This window comes from Pygoscelis adeliae, unplaced genomic scaffold, assembly GCF_000699105.1.
Source record: "Pygoscelis adeliae isolate BGI_AS28 unplaced genomic scaffold, ASM69910v1 Scaffold404, whole genome shotgun sequence".
Taxonomy (NCBI): Eukaryota; Metazoa; Chordata; class Aves; order Sphenisciformes; family Spheniscidae; genus Pygoscelis; species Pygoscelis adeliae.
Window position 1 is genome coordinate 93,990 of NW_008824598.1, and position 13,440 is coordinate 107,429.

General features: G+C 50.3%; 1 protein-coding gene across 1 annotated transcript in view; it reads right to left on the reverse strand.

The window, feature by feature from the left end:
• Positions 1–2,162: 2,162 nt before the first annotated feature.
• NCKIPSD (NCK interacting protein with SH3 domain) overlaps positions 2,163–13,440 on the reverse strand; it is a 36,615-nt gene continuing 25,337 nt past the window's right edge. Inside the window, exons 9-13 of the mRNA XM_009322328.1 lie at positions 8,236–8,316; positions 6,797–6,925; positions 4,823–4,915; positions 3,087–3,259; positions 2,163–2,511 (exon numbers count right to left, since the gene is read on the reverse strand). Coding sequence (XP_009320603.1) covers positions 2,308–2,511; positions 3,087–3,259; positions 4,823–4,915; positions 6,797–6,925; positions 8,236–8,316 — 680 coding nt within the window. The 3' untranslated portion in view covers positions 2,163–2,307. The remainder of the gene's footprint in view (positions 2,512–3,086; positions 3,260–4,822; positions 4,916–6,796; positions 6,926–8,235; positions 8,317–13,440) is intronic.

A 13,440-nucleotide genomic window follows, 5' to 3' on the forward strand; every position in this document is an offset into this window, starting at 1 on the left:
CTCATGTATTGTGATTCCCCCCCAGGTGTGCAGCTTGACACACTGCAAGGCCACAAGCCCGGCCCCTGGGAGACACTGGCCAAAGAGGCAGGAGCTGGGACACAGCCCTGGCCCCATTTCTGCAGGCAGCTGTGCTTGATGCAGCCCCTGTGTGTGTGTGGGGCGGGGGGGGGGACACAGACCACGCCTGGCATTTATACCCCTACTCTTGGCCAGGGCTGTAGCCCACTGCCCGGCTGGCTCCCCCCCAGCACGCGGCCAGGAGCAGAGACCAACTTCCCTGCTGCTGACTTGGTGCTTTACCAAGCGCTCGCTGCCCTCCCACCACACACACCCCCTGCCATCCAAGGCAACCCCCAAAGCAGCATGCGCGGGGCTGAGGTTCGGGAACAGACATCCGCAGCCAAAGCGTGATTCATTAGCACTCGATACAGACCGTTAAACCCTTGCCATGGGGCTTGCTGCCTCGGCAGCTCTGCTGGGAGCCAGCTGAGGCTGCCCAGGCCTTGTGGGAAGCAAACTGCTGAGTCCGGCTCTGCCAACCCCTTAGTCTGGAGCAGTGATGCTAGGCAGGCCCACAGGGGCGATGGCTGTGCCCCTTGCAGGGGCTGCTGCCCTCCACCACTCCTTGTCTGCCAGCAACGTGGTAGGAAAATGCAACGCAAGCAGCTAAGTGTGGGAAAACTGCTGCATTGACCCCTTCTGAGGGTCAGCACCCAGTGCTCTGCCTTCATGGGCAGCAGGCACCCGAGCCGCCCCCACCCCTTCAGTCTCCCCACAACAGGATGGGGCAGGCACAGCTACGTTCACAGAAGTCCAGTTTAAGACATTTTTATTCCTCTGCATGTTACACTTAGTGTTTAAGAAAATACAGGATCCCTTTTGACATTCATACATTTTTACAGGGGAAAAATAGGTTTCTCTACGAGGGTGGTTATTAAGCTTTGGGTGTTCCCAGGCTGACTTCAGGGGGCCCTCGCCCCGCTTGGCTGCCAGGCCAACCCCCTCTGTTCCTGAGCATCACTGCCCCAGTGCCCAGAGTCCAGGCCTGCAGAGCAGAGCTCGTGTCATCGCCTCAAGCTAAAAAAAAAAATTAAAAAAAAAAACAGTGCCCAGTATTTCCAGTTCCAGTTTCCAATAGCTCCTACACTGGATACTGCAAAGGAAGAGCTGAGGACAGGGAGTGACCAGACTGCGCACACAAATATCTAAGAGACCCACGTTAGTGTGTGTGACTATCTGTAACAGGGAAACAGGTTAACCCTGTTTGCTAGAAACCTAGAGGAAATATAAATAAGGGTTCCCCACACTCGTGCATAGTCACAAACAGCTACTGGACACCAGGCTCACGCTGCCTCTGAGCGCTGCCACGTGGAGAGGGAGGACAGCGAGGCAGAGCTACTATGAAGCTCAAGGCAAGAGATCCACACGCTTCACGAACAGAGCGCGTCTGCCCACGCGCAGCCCCTCGGCTCGGGGCCCCGGGGCAATGCTGCAGGAAGGGTGGCAAGCGGTAGCTTTCACTTGGCAGGACACATCTGTGCGCAGTGTCCGGGCCAAAGGCTTCCTAAGGGCAGCGTCACCCACACGGTCATTACTTCTAGGCTGCCACAGTGTGCAAGAAATTCAGATTTAAACATCACTATAGAAAGCAGATTGAAAAAAGCAGCTGTTGGGATAAGACCTCTATGACCCTAGGTGGGCTGCTACCCAGAGGCAAAGCTGAGGGCCAGCAGGGAGTGAAAGGCTCACTAGACGAGGCGTTAGACAGCGAGCGAGCTACCTCCCCTTGGCAGGGCTGCAGCACATTGGCACTAGCAGCAGAAAACAAAACAGATGTTACAAAAGCTTCTTCCAAGCGCCAGCGAACTCCACTTGGTCACTGCGGGGAGAGAGATGCACATGGAAAAGAAGTGATACTCTAAGGCAAAGGCCTTTCGCTTCAGGACCTCAGGACACCAGCGCAGCTAAATGTCCCCCCACACCCCAGCTGCTAAGTCCCTCGCAAGCTCTCTGCCCTTCCCGCTAACACCAGCTGCCTAAATACCTCTTGCCTGCGTCTTGCAGGCAAACCACGCACCAGCACCCACCCCGTTCCGACTTCCCCCGAGCACCAGGCCCCGGGGGGCACCCCCTGCCCTTTCTGCTGCTGGCGTCTCTAAAGGGCCAGTAAACGCTGTCCCAACCTTAGGCCTCGCACGGAGGGATATAAGGTATGAGCTGTACTGGAAGGGAATGGGGAGAAAGTGTCAACAAGAGACATCGTCGATCCAAGTGGTTCAAACTCCAGTCCAAGCCGAGGGGTGGTTAGCTGGTACCGGGAGAGATTTCTGGGAACTCCTTATAAATCTCCAAGATGATCAGTTTGTCCATCTGGCACTGCTGGCCCTCCTCCTCCTCTCCCAGGATGCGCTGCAAGATGCCCTGCAGGTCGGAGAGGCGGTGCTGGTGCTGCAGATAGGGCGTGGAGCGGATGATAGCATGCATCAGAGATAGATACTCCATCCTCAGCTGCCAAGTGGGAGGGGAGACAAAACACAGAGCACAATGAAAGATTTAAAGTGAGATAAACAAGCATGCCAGCCTCCATTACAGCATGAGCACAGGAACAGCTGCTGCTGCACCACCAGCCAGAGAGCGACTCCAGAGGCACCTGCTTTTCCTTAAGGCTCATTAGTAGCTATGGAAAACTCCGCTTTTCCCACAGCAACCCAGTGCTGCTCTTCACCTGCTCTCAAACATGTGCACATCCCCTGCCTCTTGCAATACCAAAACAGGGAGATCCCTCCTACTTCTACTACTCACAGAGGGTCCCTGTTCCCAAAGGTCCCTGGACAGAAGGGTGCAGACCACCAGAAGCCTGGCAGATCTTTCTTCAAACACGCCCTTCTACTGCTGTGTGCTGAGCAGGATAAATCCCCCCTTCCTCCTCAGTCCCCAAGGTTGATTTGAGCACCCAGAAATGTTGTATCCACCCCAGGACTCCACTCTTGACTGCACCAGCAGGCCCCATGGAGGGCCAGGAGAAACACCGTTGCTTAGGGACTGTGCTCCCTTCCCCAGTGCCTACAGGTTACTGTGAGCACCTTATCTCCTGGGGAGAGATCAGCAATCTGCCGCACCAGGATGTCTATCAGGACCATCATGTCCGTGTGGTAGAAGATGCTGGCCGTATCCTTGCTGGCAAAGATGTCCTGCAGAAACTTCAGCACTGAGTGTGGTGGCTGAGGCTGATGCTTGAAGATACAAACCGGATCATCTGGGGGAGGCAGAGAGACTGTGCTAAGCCACATGTTCCCCGCTGCCCACCTCCTCCATCTTCAGTGCACAACCCTTCATTAGACCCTACAGGCTTTGGAGAGGAGGCTGCCCCTGCCCTCAGCCAGCCGCTCCCTGCCTGTGGCTAGCTTTTGTGCTGGCAGACCCTAGTGCCTTGCACAAAGCTGTGTAATCAGGATGGCAGCTCTGCAGGGTACCAAGCAGAGACCAAACTCATTAGTATTAGCATTAATCATTGTTTATATTTCACCTACTATCCCAGGTGAGAGCTCATTAGCACATCGCCTCTCAATGTCTCCCATTTTTGCTCAACAGCTACCACTCATTTTCTCCCTGGTTTATTAAGTCTCATCCAATGACCCCTCTGAAAAGCCCACCAGAGCCTGTACTAGAAATGAGCTTTCACCACAGAGACCAGGCTAGTACTGTCCCAGAAGCAAGAAAAGAAACACCTCCAAGTTTAAATGAGCCATCACATCCTGTTCTCTTCCAAAACATGTCCCTGCAGACCCCAAGAGGGGCTCTGGGAGACTGCAACCCCCCCCAGCAGTTATCAGGAGGGCGGGCAAAAGAGGAGCATCTTCATTAGGTTGTGGCCCCCCTCTCTCTTCCCCCAGCCCCTCACAGTAAGGTGATCCCTGCAGGGAATCTGGCAGGGAAAGGGCTAAACAAAGGCTTTGGGAGGAGGCCAGACAGAAGAGCACAGAGATGCCGGCTGCCCTCAAGCTGATATAGTGTGGAGACAGTGATTTGCAACCCCAAAGAGAACTAAAGCCAGAGTAAGATGAGCTGCAAGCATCACAGGATGAGTTATTTACCAGCAAATCAACAAAATGAATCTCAGGCAGCAAAGCCCCTGTGCTCCAGAAGGTATTAGAAAGCACAATAGTGGCATGCAGCACAGGCAGAAATACCTGGCACCGCTAGATCTCCAGCTTTCTAGCAATCTGCTTTGCAAAAGCTCTACACGTACAGTGGATTTCACTCTACGCCTGGAGCAGACACAAAGCTAACCTTCTGCCGGCGATTCTGAAATGGGAAGTTCCACTCTAAGCAGCATTTCGGAAGGCAAGACCTCCCTCCGGATCTGTCCCCCGGGGCCGATGATCACCAGCACGGGCTGAGGTTTGTGTGCCAGCGCTGATGGAGCCCTGTCTGTCCAAGGACAGAAGTGGCCCAGGACCAGCTTTCCTCCCAGACAAGAGCTTGCCTACATTGCAGCCGGCCACGCCACGAGATGGGGCTGATCTGACCCAGAAGTACAAGGGGACTGGTTTGCATGGAAATGTCAACCCAGAGGCCCCTTCTCTCTTCGTAGATGCCACCAGCATCACTTTATTCTTTGTGCAGCTCCATCCTCAGCAATGCAGCCTGTCACCTTCACAAACTCACCAGGAAGCAGCCCGTCCTGCCTGAGCTGACAGCTTCTCAGCTACCTGCATCCCCGACACATCCCACCCCTTAACAAGCACCAGGCTCGTCTCCCTGAGTCACCATTAGCTGCACCCCCTGCCAGGCATGTAACAGTGCCACAAACACTCACCTCCCCTGTTCAGCAGCAGCAGCAGCTTTTCTGTGAAAGTCTTGACATTCGAGTGCTTGCTTATTGTAGTCATGATCACACTGTGTTCTGGAACTAAGGAAGAAACCTGTTCAGCACATCCCTTTGCTTCCTGAAGACCACGGTAATAAAAAGGAATAGTGGAGGGCTCCTATTTTGCACCAGTGATCTGGGGAGTTTTGGGGAACCACAGTCTAAATGGACTATGAAAAGTTTCAGGCCCAGAGAGTGGGTGGGCAGGGAGGGGAAAGGTGAAATGAATCTGGAAACAATGCATGAAACACTTGGGACTTCTATGTGCTTTCTATGTGTATCTGATTCACATGCAGGCTAGCCAGCCAAATACTGTGAAATACCTTGTAAAAGCTTTATGTTGTGAAACATTACCTCTGCTCACAACCCTCTGAAGCCAAGGGCTCCGCTCTCTAGCATCTTCACACTCTGTATCGGCAGTGCCCTGCTGGAATTTATTACCTTCTCATAAGAAGGGACGGCCAGGTCCCAGGAGCGTGCCAGAAGGTGGTTCTTCCCAGCACTCGGCACGGGGCTGTGCAAAGGGAGGTGCTGAAAACTTCTTCTAGGTAATGTCCCCTAGCTGCTTTGGGGGTCATTTCTTGTAATTAAAATACGTTCACCCTAGCAGACTTTATGCATGTGTGTGAGTGCGCACACTCAGAAGCGTCCAAAGAGCACAGTGTGGCTATTTCTGTGGCATAGGGTTGGCAACCCTATAATACTTCACAGGCTGCGAAGTGCTTTAGGATCCTTCACATTGAAAAGCATCAATATAATATGTTTTTAGGAGAGTTTTTGAACTAATGCTGCATCACTGAACTGTACGATAGATGAATCTTGCAGACAGAGGAATAAAAATTCAATTCACTAATAAGCAACCTGAACATCATTTAACATGTTCTTAGCATCAGAGAACAAGTCACTGCTCTCGGCTGCACCCGAGGTGGGCAATAATCCCCCAGAAACACACTGCCTGTCATGCATTATTGCCTAATTACTGCAGCCAGGAAGTATATGGGTAACTGTGAGAAGAGGTAACGAATGAAAGCAGCAGAGACCATACTCTATCAGTCTCTGTGCAATCAACTTTCACATGAAATTAGAAACTTTCACATAAATGTTAATGAAGCGCAACTCAAAATAACAGGTAAATTACTGGACACGTCCTTGCTGCTTTATACTCCCCTCCCTCCATGAAGCCAAGGATAAAGCCATGAAGCAGAACAAGAGGAAATAATTAACTAAAGACAATTGGAGCAACAGGAAACTTTGGGTTAAGGAGTGGCCTCTTTTAGCAGGACCTGGAACTACTCTCCAATCTTCCAACAACAGGCTTCAAAACTCACAGGCAGTGAGAGGGCAAATGCCCTTCTCTAGGGACTAGATGTGTTGCCTGTTCTCATGGAGCTCAGCAGGGGAGGGGGACAGAGAACGAGGGCACTCAGGAGAGCACAGCTCAGGCCAACATTGAAGAGCCTGGCCCCAACACACGGGCATTGAATGAGCTTCAAGAGGTGCAGCTGGGTAAGCAGAAGGTTTGTCAAGACCTACAGAAGGCAGAGGACTTTCTTTCGGGACTGGTACTGAGAAATGCCTGCTGAAGCATTTTCTCTCCCAAGTCAGCTGGTACCTACGAGTTAACCCCACTCAGGTTCCGCAAGTGCAACCCAGCAAGTGCTTTGATCCAGGCAGTGTGGAAGTACAGAGAGAAATCTGCTGGGCTTCACAAAGCTGCTGTGCCCCAGAGGGTCAGTTGGTTGGACACAGGCTCTCAGACTCTTTTTTCCCCTAGGGTTTTGCACAATATTTAAACACAGTGTATTGCCAGACACTAGGGGAGCTGGAGAGGTTATCACAGCACCATGAAGTTCCAGTGAGATTCTCCCTCCCCATTCTTCACATCCTCACTGCTCCAGACCACTGAAGTCCTGCCAAACCGACCTGGAATGTGGAGATTGAAGGCCAGAAGGACGTTGACAAATAAGTCGGGCAGCTGGTCGGTGGTGTCCGAGGGCAGCCCGTCCTCAATCACATCCAGCAGGAACTGCACAAACTGAGAGTTGAGATGTTCTGCACAAGGAGAAAGAGGGGCATTTACCGCACAGTAAAAATAAACTGAGCAACAAGGGACCACGCAAGCCACTTCTCCATGCTTTTATGCTTAAAAACCACTAGTGGAGTGCCAGTGTCAGCCTCCAGGGAATTAACAACCCTGCAAGCAGACTAGACAGACCGCTGAAGTGCCTTTGTGCGAGAGACAAGCGGCTCAGAGAACTATCCACAGTGCAGGGGAATGCTGAAAGCTGGTCCCCCCCCCGGCAATTTTGGTTTTTTTGAGTAAATAAAACACCAAAATCCTGCTCTAGCTGTTGTTCCAGCACCACTGCTGCCAATGAAGGCTTCAGGTAGGAAGACATTTGTATTCTTGACCACTGGTTTAATCCATCTATTTAAAAAAAAAAAGTAATCATCCAGATCATTAGCCACAACCCAGTTTTCAATTTACCTATTAGGAAAGCTCAGGAGCTCATGCAAATAAGTCCACCTGCAGGAAATAATCGCCAGGGTTACACGAGGAGAGAAAAGCAGGAGGTGTGGAGGCTCATTCCATAGTCTCTACTGCACCAGCTTAAATCTTGTATGTGTACCAGGGTGTTAAGGTGAAGCTGCTGAGGAGATGCTTATAACAATCTCTACTGCATTTCTAGGAAAACTGAGCCCAGAGTTTCCCAAATACGGGGAACACAACATGGCCAGGGGAAGAAGCAGGCAGGCAGTGCTTTCTGGCTGAAGGTTGGAATGAAAGGACAAAGGATAAAACGGGCAGGTCTGGCATGTTTGCACTTCCCTATTGACTGCAATACCGTTAATCACCTTCACCTTCCCTAAGAGCTTGAAATACACAGGGCTGCACCGCTCCATTAGAAAGGAGACCAGGAAGAGGCCACATTATGCAGCTGACAGCTTTAGTGGGTGTTCATGGAGCGATCTGAGCTCTCAGCCTCATCAGCAGACAGAATGTCTCTGAGGCAAGTAAGAGGTGCGTGCTTTCATGCAGGGCAGAGGTAAAACAAAATGCTGCTTAGTCACAGTGATAGGCAAATCCACCTCTTCTGCAGCATGGCATCAGTCCTCCACTGCTCTAACTCAGATTTGTGCTGCTCTCTGGAAATCTGGCATCTCAGCCCAGTGTTTCAGCAGCCAGGCTCTATTGATAAAGAGCAGACCCTACTCTTGCCCTGCTCGTGCTGGGCTTTCCCCATAGCTGTCCCCACCTCGACCACCAGGAAAGGTCCCTTCCCTGTGCCTGCCGGCACACCCCAGATGTCCCACCATCACGTCTGCTGTCCTACCAAGCCATAAGCATAAGCTGCTCTTACCATAGTGATGATATGGCAGGGGCTCCCCCATGGAGAACATCATTGCCAGCACCAGTGCAGAGTAGCACATCTTTTGATGATCTGCAAGGTAAAGGTCCTGCCATTAGTTCTTCTGAGGATGCGGAACGCTGTTCCCAAGCTGCAGCTGGGAAGTCACACATTTAATACAGACATTTAACACTGATTAATCTGCTCCTACATTCCTGTAATTTACTGAGCTATAAGGGTGTTTTTCCCTCTGTTTAAGCACACCACACGCCTTCTGCACCATGTGTTTCCAAAGCAATTTAAAAATAATCACAACAAGAATTCTTGATTTTTTTCCCCCTCCACTTAAGAGAATCTGGGCAAACTTGATCCAAATAATTAAAAGCCTCCCCTGCACAGTCCCAGGACACATCCCATAGTTATGTAATTACTGAACCCAGAAAAAGCATCCATCTGGCCACCTTGAAATACCGCCTGTTCCAAGCAACACCACCCCCAGACAGTTATGCTGCTTGTTACCGTCTCTGAACTGCTCTACTTTCTTTACCTCAGCTCTGCCTGGAGGTATAAGACGTCTCTGAGGAGACTAGATCACTGCTCGTGACTCGGGCTGTGCATCTGCCCACCTCCCAGGCCACACATGCCTCCAGCATTAATACGTCCCGCAGCCTGCTAGTACAACACAATTTTCACTGGCAGCAGCTATACATGAATACTCCACAGAACCACAGCCAGCACCTTTCCTGAATTTTAATTAATGGATACACTAGATATTTGCAGAAGAAAAAAAAAAGTCATGGAATAGGATCTATGTCATAATAAAATGTGGCCTCCATCCAGTTCAGCAAGTCCAAAGATGACAGGGAAAAGAGTATTATTTTTATAAAGTAGGTTACCACACATACTGGCTAAATAAAGTTCAGCTACATCTGCCGGAAAGAGCCTGGGGGCACTTGTTACAAGAAAACTGAGGGTGTATTTATAAAAAACTGACCCAAACTACTTTTCATTAGAGGAGAAAGTCCCTTCAATGTATGATGCTTCTCCCAACAGTACTGCTTCCCTGGACAATACATGCTGGTTCCAGTTCCCCCTCCGACCCTTTAAGACATTTCACTTCTGTATGCACAAATTGATCCATCTCTAAGCACCTGCACTCTGCAGTTTGGTTTTACTGCACAGGCTGATGCCTTCACTGTCACCAGATACTCCTGGACTTGGCCAAAGGACTCGCAACACTTGGCAGCGCTCACATTTACTGTTAGCATGGGGGAAAAAATGCTAGAGAATCATTCCAGCCTTGTGCCCCTGGAAAGTCAGCTCTGTGAGAAAAGCCTCTATAAACAAAGAACACGCAGACTTTGTCAGAACTCCACAAGATACCCGAGTTTTCAAACAGCAAATACTTTTAGTAAAAATAGATCATTTGGGGCTTAACCAGAGATACTACAGCATTAACAAGATAAAGAGTTTGTAGGAGAGCACTCTAGACCACGTGGCAGCAAAGGAAAGCTGGAAACTGCTGTTTACTCTTGGTAAACAAAGAGTGAGGATATTCAATGACTTAAATATAATTCATACTTATATAAGCTCTCAGCTATAAAGTATCAGTGATGCCAAAGCTCACTGTAACAGATAAAGAATCTGACAAACTCTTCACCACACGATTTCTTCATTCTTTCCTCCACAGCTTCAGGAGTCGGGTATCAGAGGCAGGATACTGCAGTAGGTAGACATAGGGACCTGCTGTTCCCATGTTCCTAGTAAGGCTTTCGTGAACAAAACATTTTCTCTCATCACATCAGGAGCAACGAAATAATGGTCTGAGAACAAGAAGCCAGTGAGAAACATGTGGTTGTAACAAATATGGAGGAAGAAATTAATTAGAGATGGGAGGGGGGAGGGTAGTTTTACACATCCTTGGCACATCTGCCATGAACTGATGTCCATTCATATGCCAACACCATACTGCTGGTTGACAGCAGACTCCACTACTAGGTAGCAAATCTTGTTGGATTTGCCTAAGGACGCCAAATCAAAAGATGCTGAAACCAGTCAGAAAGCTGAACTCCGGGAAAATCTGGATTAACCCGGTGCACTCGCTCAGCACAGACTCTACAAGTTTTTGGAGCGTCCCGGCTGCAGCCAGACTCATCCAAGGCTCACCATGCTGAAGAACGGAGTAATTGCCAGTCGAAGTACAGCTTTTTTTCCTTCCAGAGCAGCACCAGTGGCTGCAAGAAAGTAAATAGCATTAACACAACTCTATCGAAGCAGAGGGACTCTGCTGACAACAGACTGATAAGCATCACTCAAGTGGCCGTGAAGGGCAGGAGAGATGTGGCTGTTTGCTCACCAGCCTGCATTTCTGAAGTCTGCTGAGGTACTGGTAAGAAAGCTGCTATTATATATGAAAGGTATTTCCCAGAGGCCTTCAAAGGCCTTGCTTCCAACCTCCAAACACAGCAGTGCAAAATCAGGGCACTGGGACAGTGTTGTCATAGACAACTGTCTACAACTCAAGTGAAAACAGCCCAACAGCTGACTTGCATGTACCCTGAGCTGCAACAAGGGAGAAAGTCATGATTACAGAGTGGATTATCCCCGTCTGTTTTCTTTGGAAGTGTTCTGGCTAATTCTGCCTCACTGTGGCTTATTACAAGCTCTTTTAACACTGATAGACATGCAGGCCAGGCGCAGCAGAGGGAAGTGGCTGTCCAGAAGCAATAAGACCCAAGCATCTGGCAGAAGAACTGGCCAGCAGCCAACACGCCTGCATCAGCCCCAGGATAAAGCGCCTTCTCATCAAAGGCGCCCAGCATCCACGCACAGAGTTTCCACCTCGGCTGCTCTTCAGTAACAAGCCAGGAGGGATCCAACAGAGCTGCTGCAGCCAGTTCAATGCTCCCCAGTTGCTTAGTGCTGGCACCGATTGCTCTGGCCCCTGCCATCCACAGAAGGGATTAGCTATTCCACAGTATGTCATGGATCAGCTGCTATTCCCCAGTTTTTAGCACTAAAAAAAGCTCAAGTCATTCTAGGATTCAAGGTCGTGTTTTCACTCAATGTACCGCTTGCCATTTGCTGGCAGGACATGGAGCAGTAAGCACCAGAATGGCAGGAGGGAACTACTAATGCCCTAAAACACCTCTGAAGGACAGACATGTTTGGGTCAAGGATGGTTACTTCTCTGCAGCCCCCCTGCAAAGGCCAAGGGGACTGGCTGGGGGACAAGCGAACGCCCCTGCCATAAGCTTAGCACAAGGATGGCAGCACGGGATCAGGACACGGATTTGGGAGGCTCCTGTAACCAGAAGCAATCTGTCAGCAAAGGAAGAGCAGCTTTTCACCCTTCAACTGCACTGCCTATGTATTACAGCAAGGAGGGAAAAAAAAACCCTCACCTTGAGACAAAGCAAGGGAGAGAAGGGATGCTGCAGAGCTGCAGGTTGGCAGTTCAGAGGACGTAGCAGAGCCACTTTTCACCCACTTCCACTGTGATGCTTTTTAGGTCCCCAAAGCAGGACTAACACTTGCTGGGAGATAGGCCTGCTTCAACCAGAAGCACTATGTGGAGATCAGCAAAGGTGCGCTGAAGTCACCTACGTCAGAGCTCGATGCCCCGCCACAAGCAAGAGGCTGAGTTAGCTGTGCTATCCGGGACAATGCAGCCCCTGGGAAAATGCCCTGGACCTCAACGCTGCAACAGGCAGGGAGTGACAAGGAGCTCCGCGAAAGCTCAGGACCAGCCCCACCCTGCCTGCACAACAGCAGCTCAGGGAACAGAGCAGGAGACTGAAGCCCGTTTGAGCATGGTGCAGAAGACACTCACCAGAAGACAATCTTTATGAATTAGTGATGGATGCATGATAAAGTTTATTTTTGGCAGCACAAAATCAGGAGTAATGTTGTCACAGAAGCACAGTCATAGTCCCATAACCAAGTATTATTTGCTTCTTGGGCAGTAAAACCTCAGCCTAGAAGAGGCTTCTCATGCATAGCCAGATGAAACACCAACAGCATGATAAGTTCACTGCATGGAATTGATCAGCAGAGGTAGCGCGAAGAGAAAGTGTAGCCAACACAGGCGTAAGGATCTCAGTCCCCCTCCACACCACCACTGCTCTGCCCTGCTCTGGGCTGAAACACTATTTTTCAGGCACTCCTCACCTTTGAAATGCCCACACTTCAAAGCATCTAAGCAAAAATGAGTGCAAAGCCTTCCGCAACAGGCTTGATTTTCACCTCTCACACCCCTTTCCAGACACCAGATTAGCCCTGTTAGTCCTGTCCACCACACAGTCGGGTTGGCACAGTCTGTGGTGGGATGCTGGGGACAGGGACATCTATTATGCACATCCAAGGTTGTCGTCTTGGACATTTACTTGGCTCACATGAAATGGATGCGACGGTCCCTGTTCTGCGCAGACTTGTCAATCCCTACACAATCTCATCACCAAATTAAGCTTCTCCACAGCTCCACGACACTCACAGCAAACCAACAGGCTACAGACTGCAATCAGGGCAGCTAGGCTCCAAATATAGGGCTCCAAATATTGGGCTTTGATCCACATGGTCACTCAACAGCTACTTTAATTGATGGCTATGATTAGCACAAAACAGTGGATTTTCAATATCCCTTTACTCAAGGATCCCTTACTCAAGGACCCTTATTCAAGATCACCTCCTTCAAGCTCAGGAGCGATGCATCCCAACAAAGAGGAAGTCAGGCAAAAACGCCAGGAGGCCTGCATGGATGAACAAGGAGCTCCTGCACAAACTCAAACACAAAAAGGAAGCCTACAGAGGGTGGAAGCAAGGACAGGTAGCCTGGGAGGAACACAGAGAAATTGTCCGAGCAGGCAGGGGTCAGGTTAGGAAAGCCAAAGCCCCAACAGAATTAAATCTGGCCGGGGACATCAAGGGCAACAAAAGATTCTATAGGTACATTGGGGATAAAAGGAAGACTAGGGAAAATGTGGGCCCTCTCCAGAACGAAACGGGAGACCTGGTTACCCAGGACACAGAGAAGGTGGAGGTGCTCAATGACTTTTTTTGCCTCAGTCTTCACCGGCAAGTGCTCGAGCCTCACCGCCCAAGCCGCAGCAGGCAAAGGTGGGGAGACTAGGAGAATGAAGAGCCGCCTACTGTGGGAGAACATCAGGTTCGAGACCATCTAAGGCACCTGAAGGTGCACAAGTCCATGGGACCCGATGA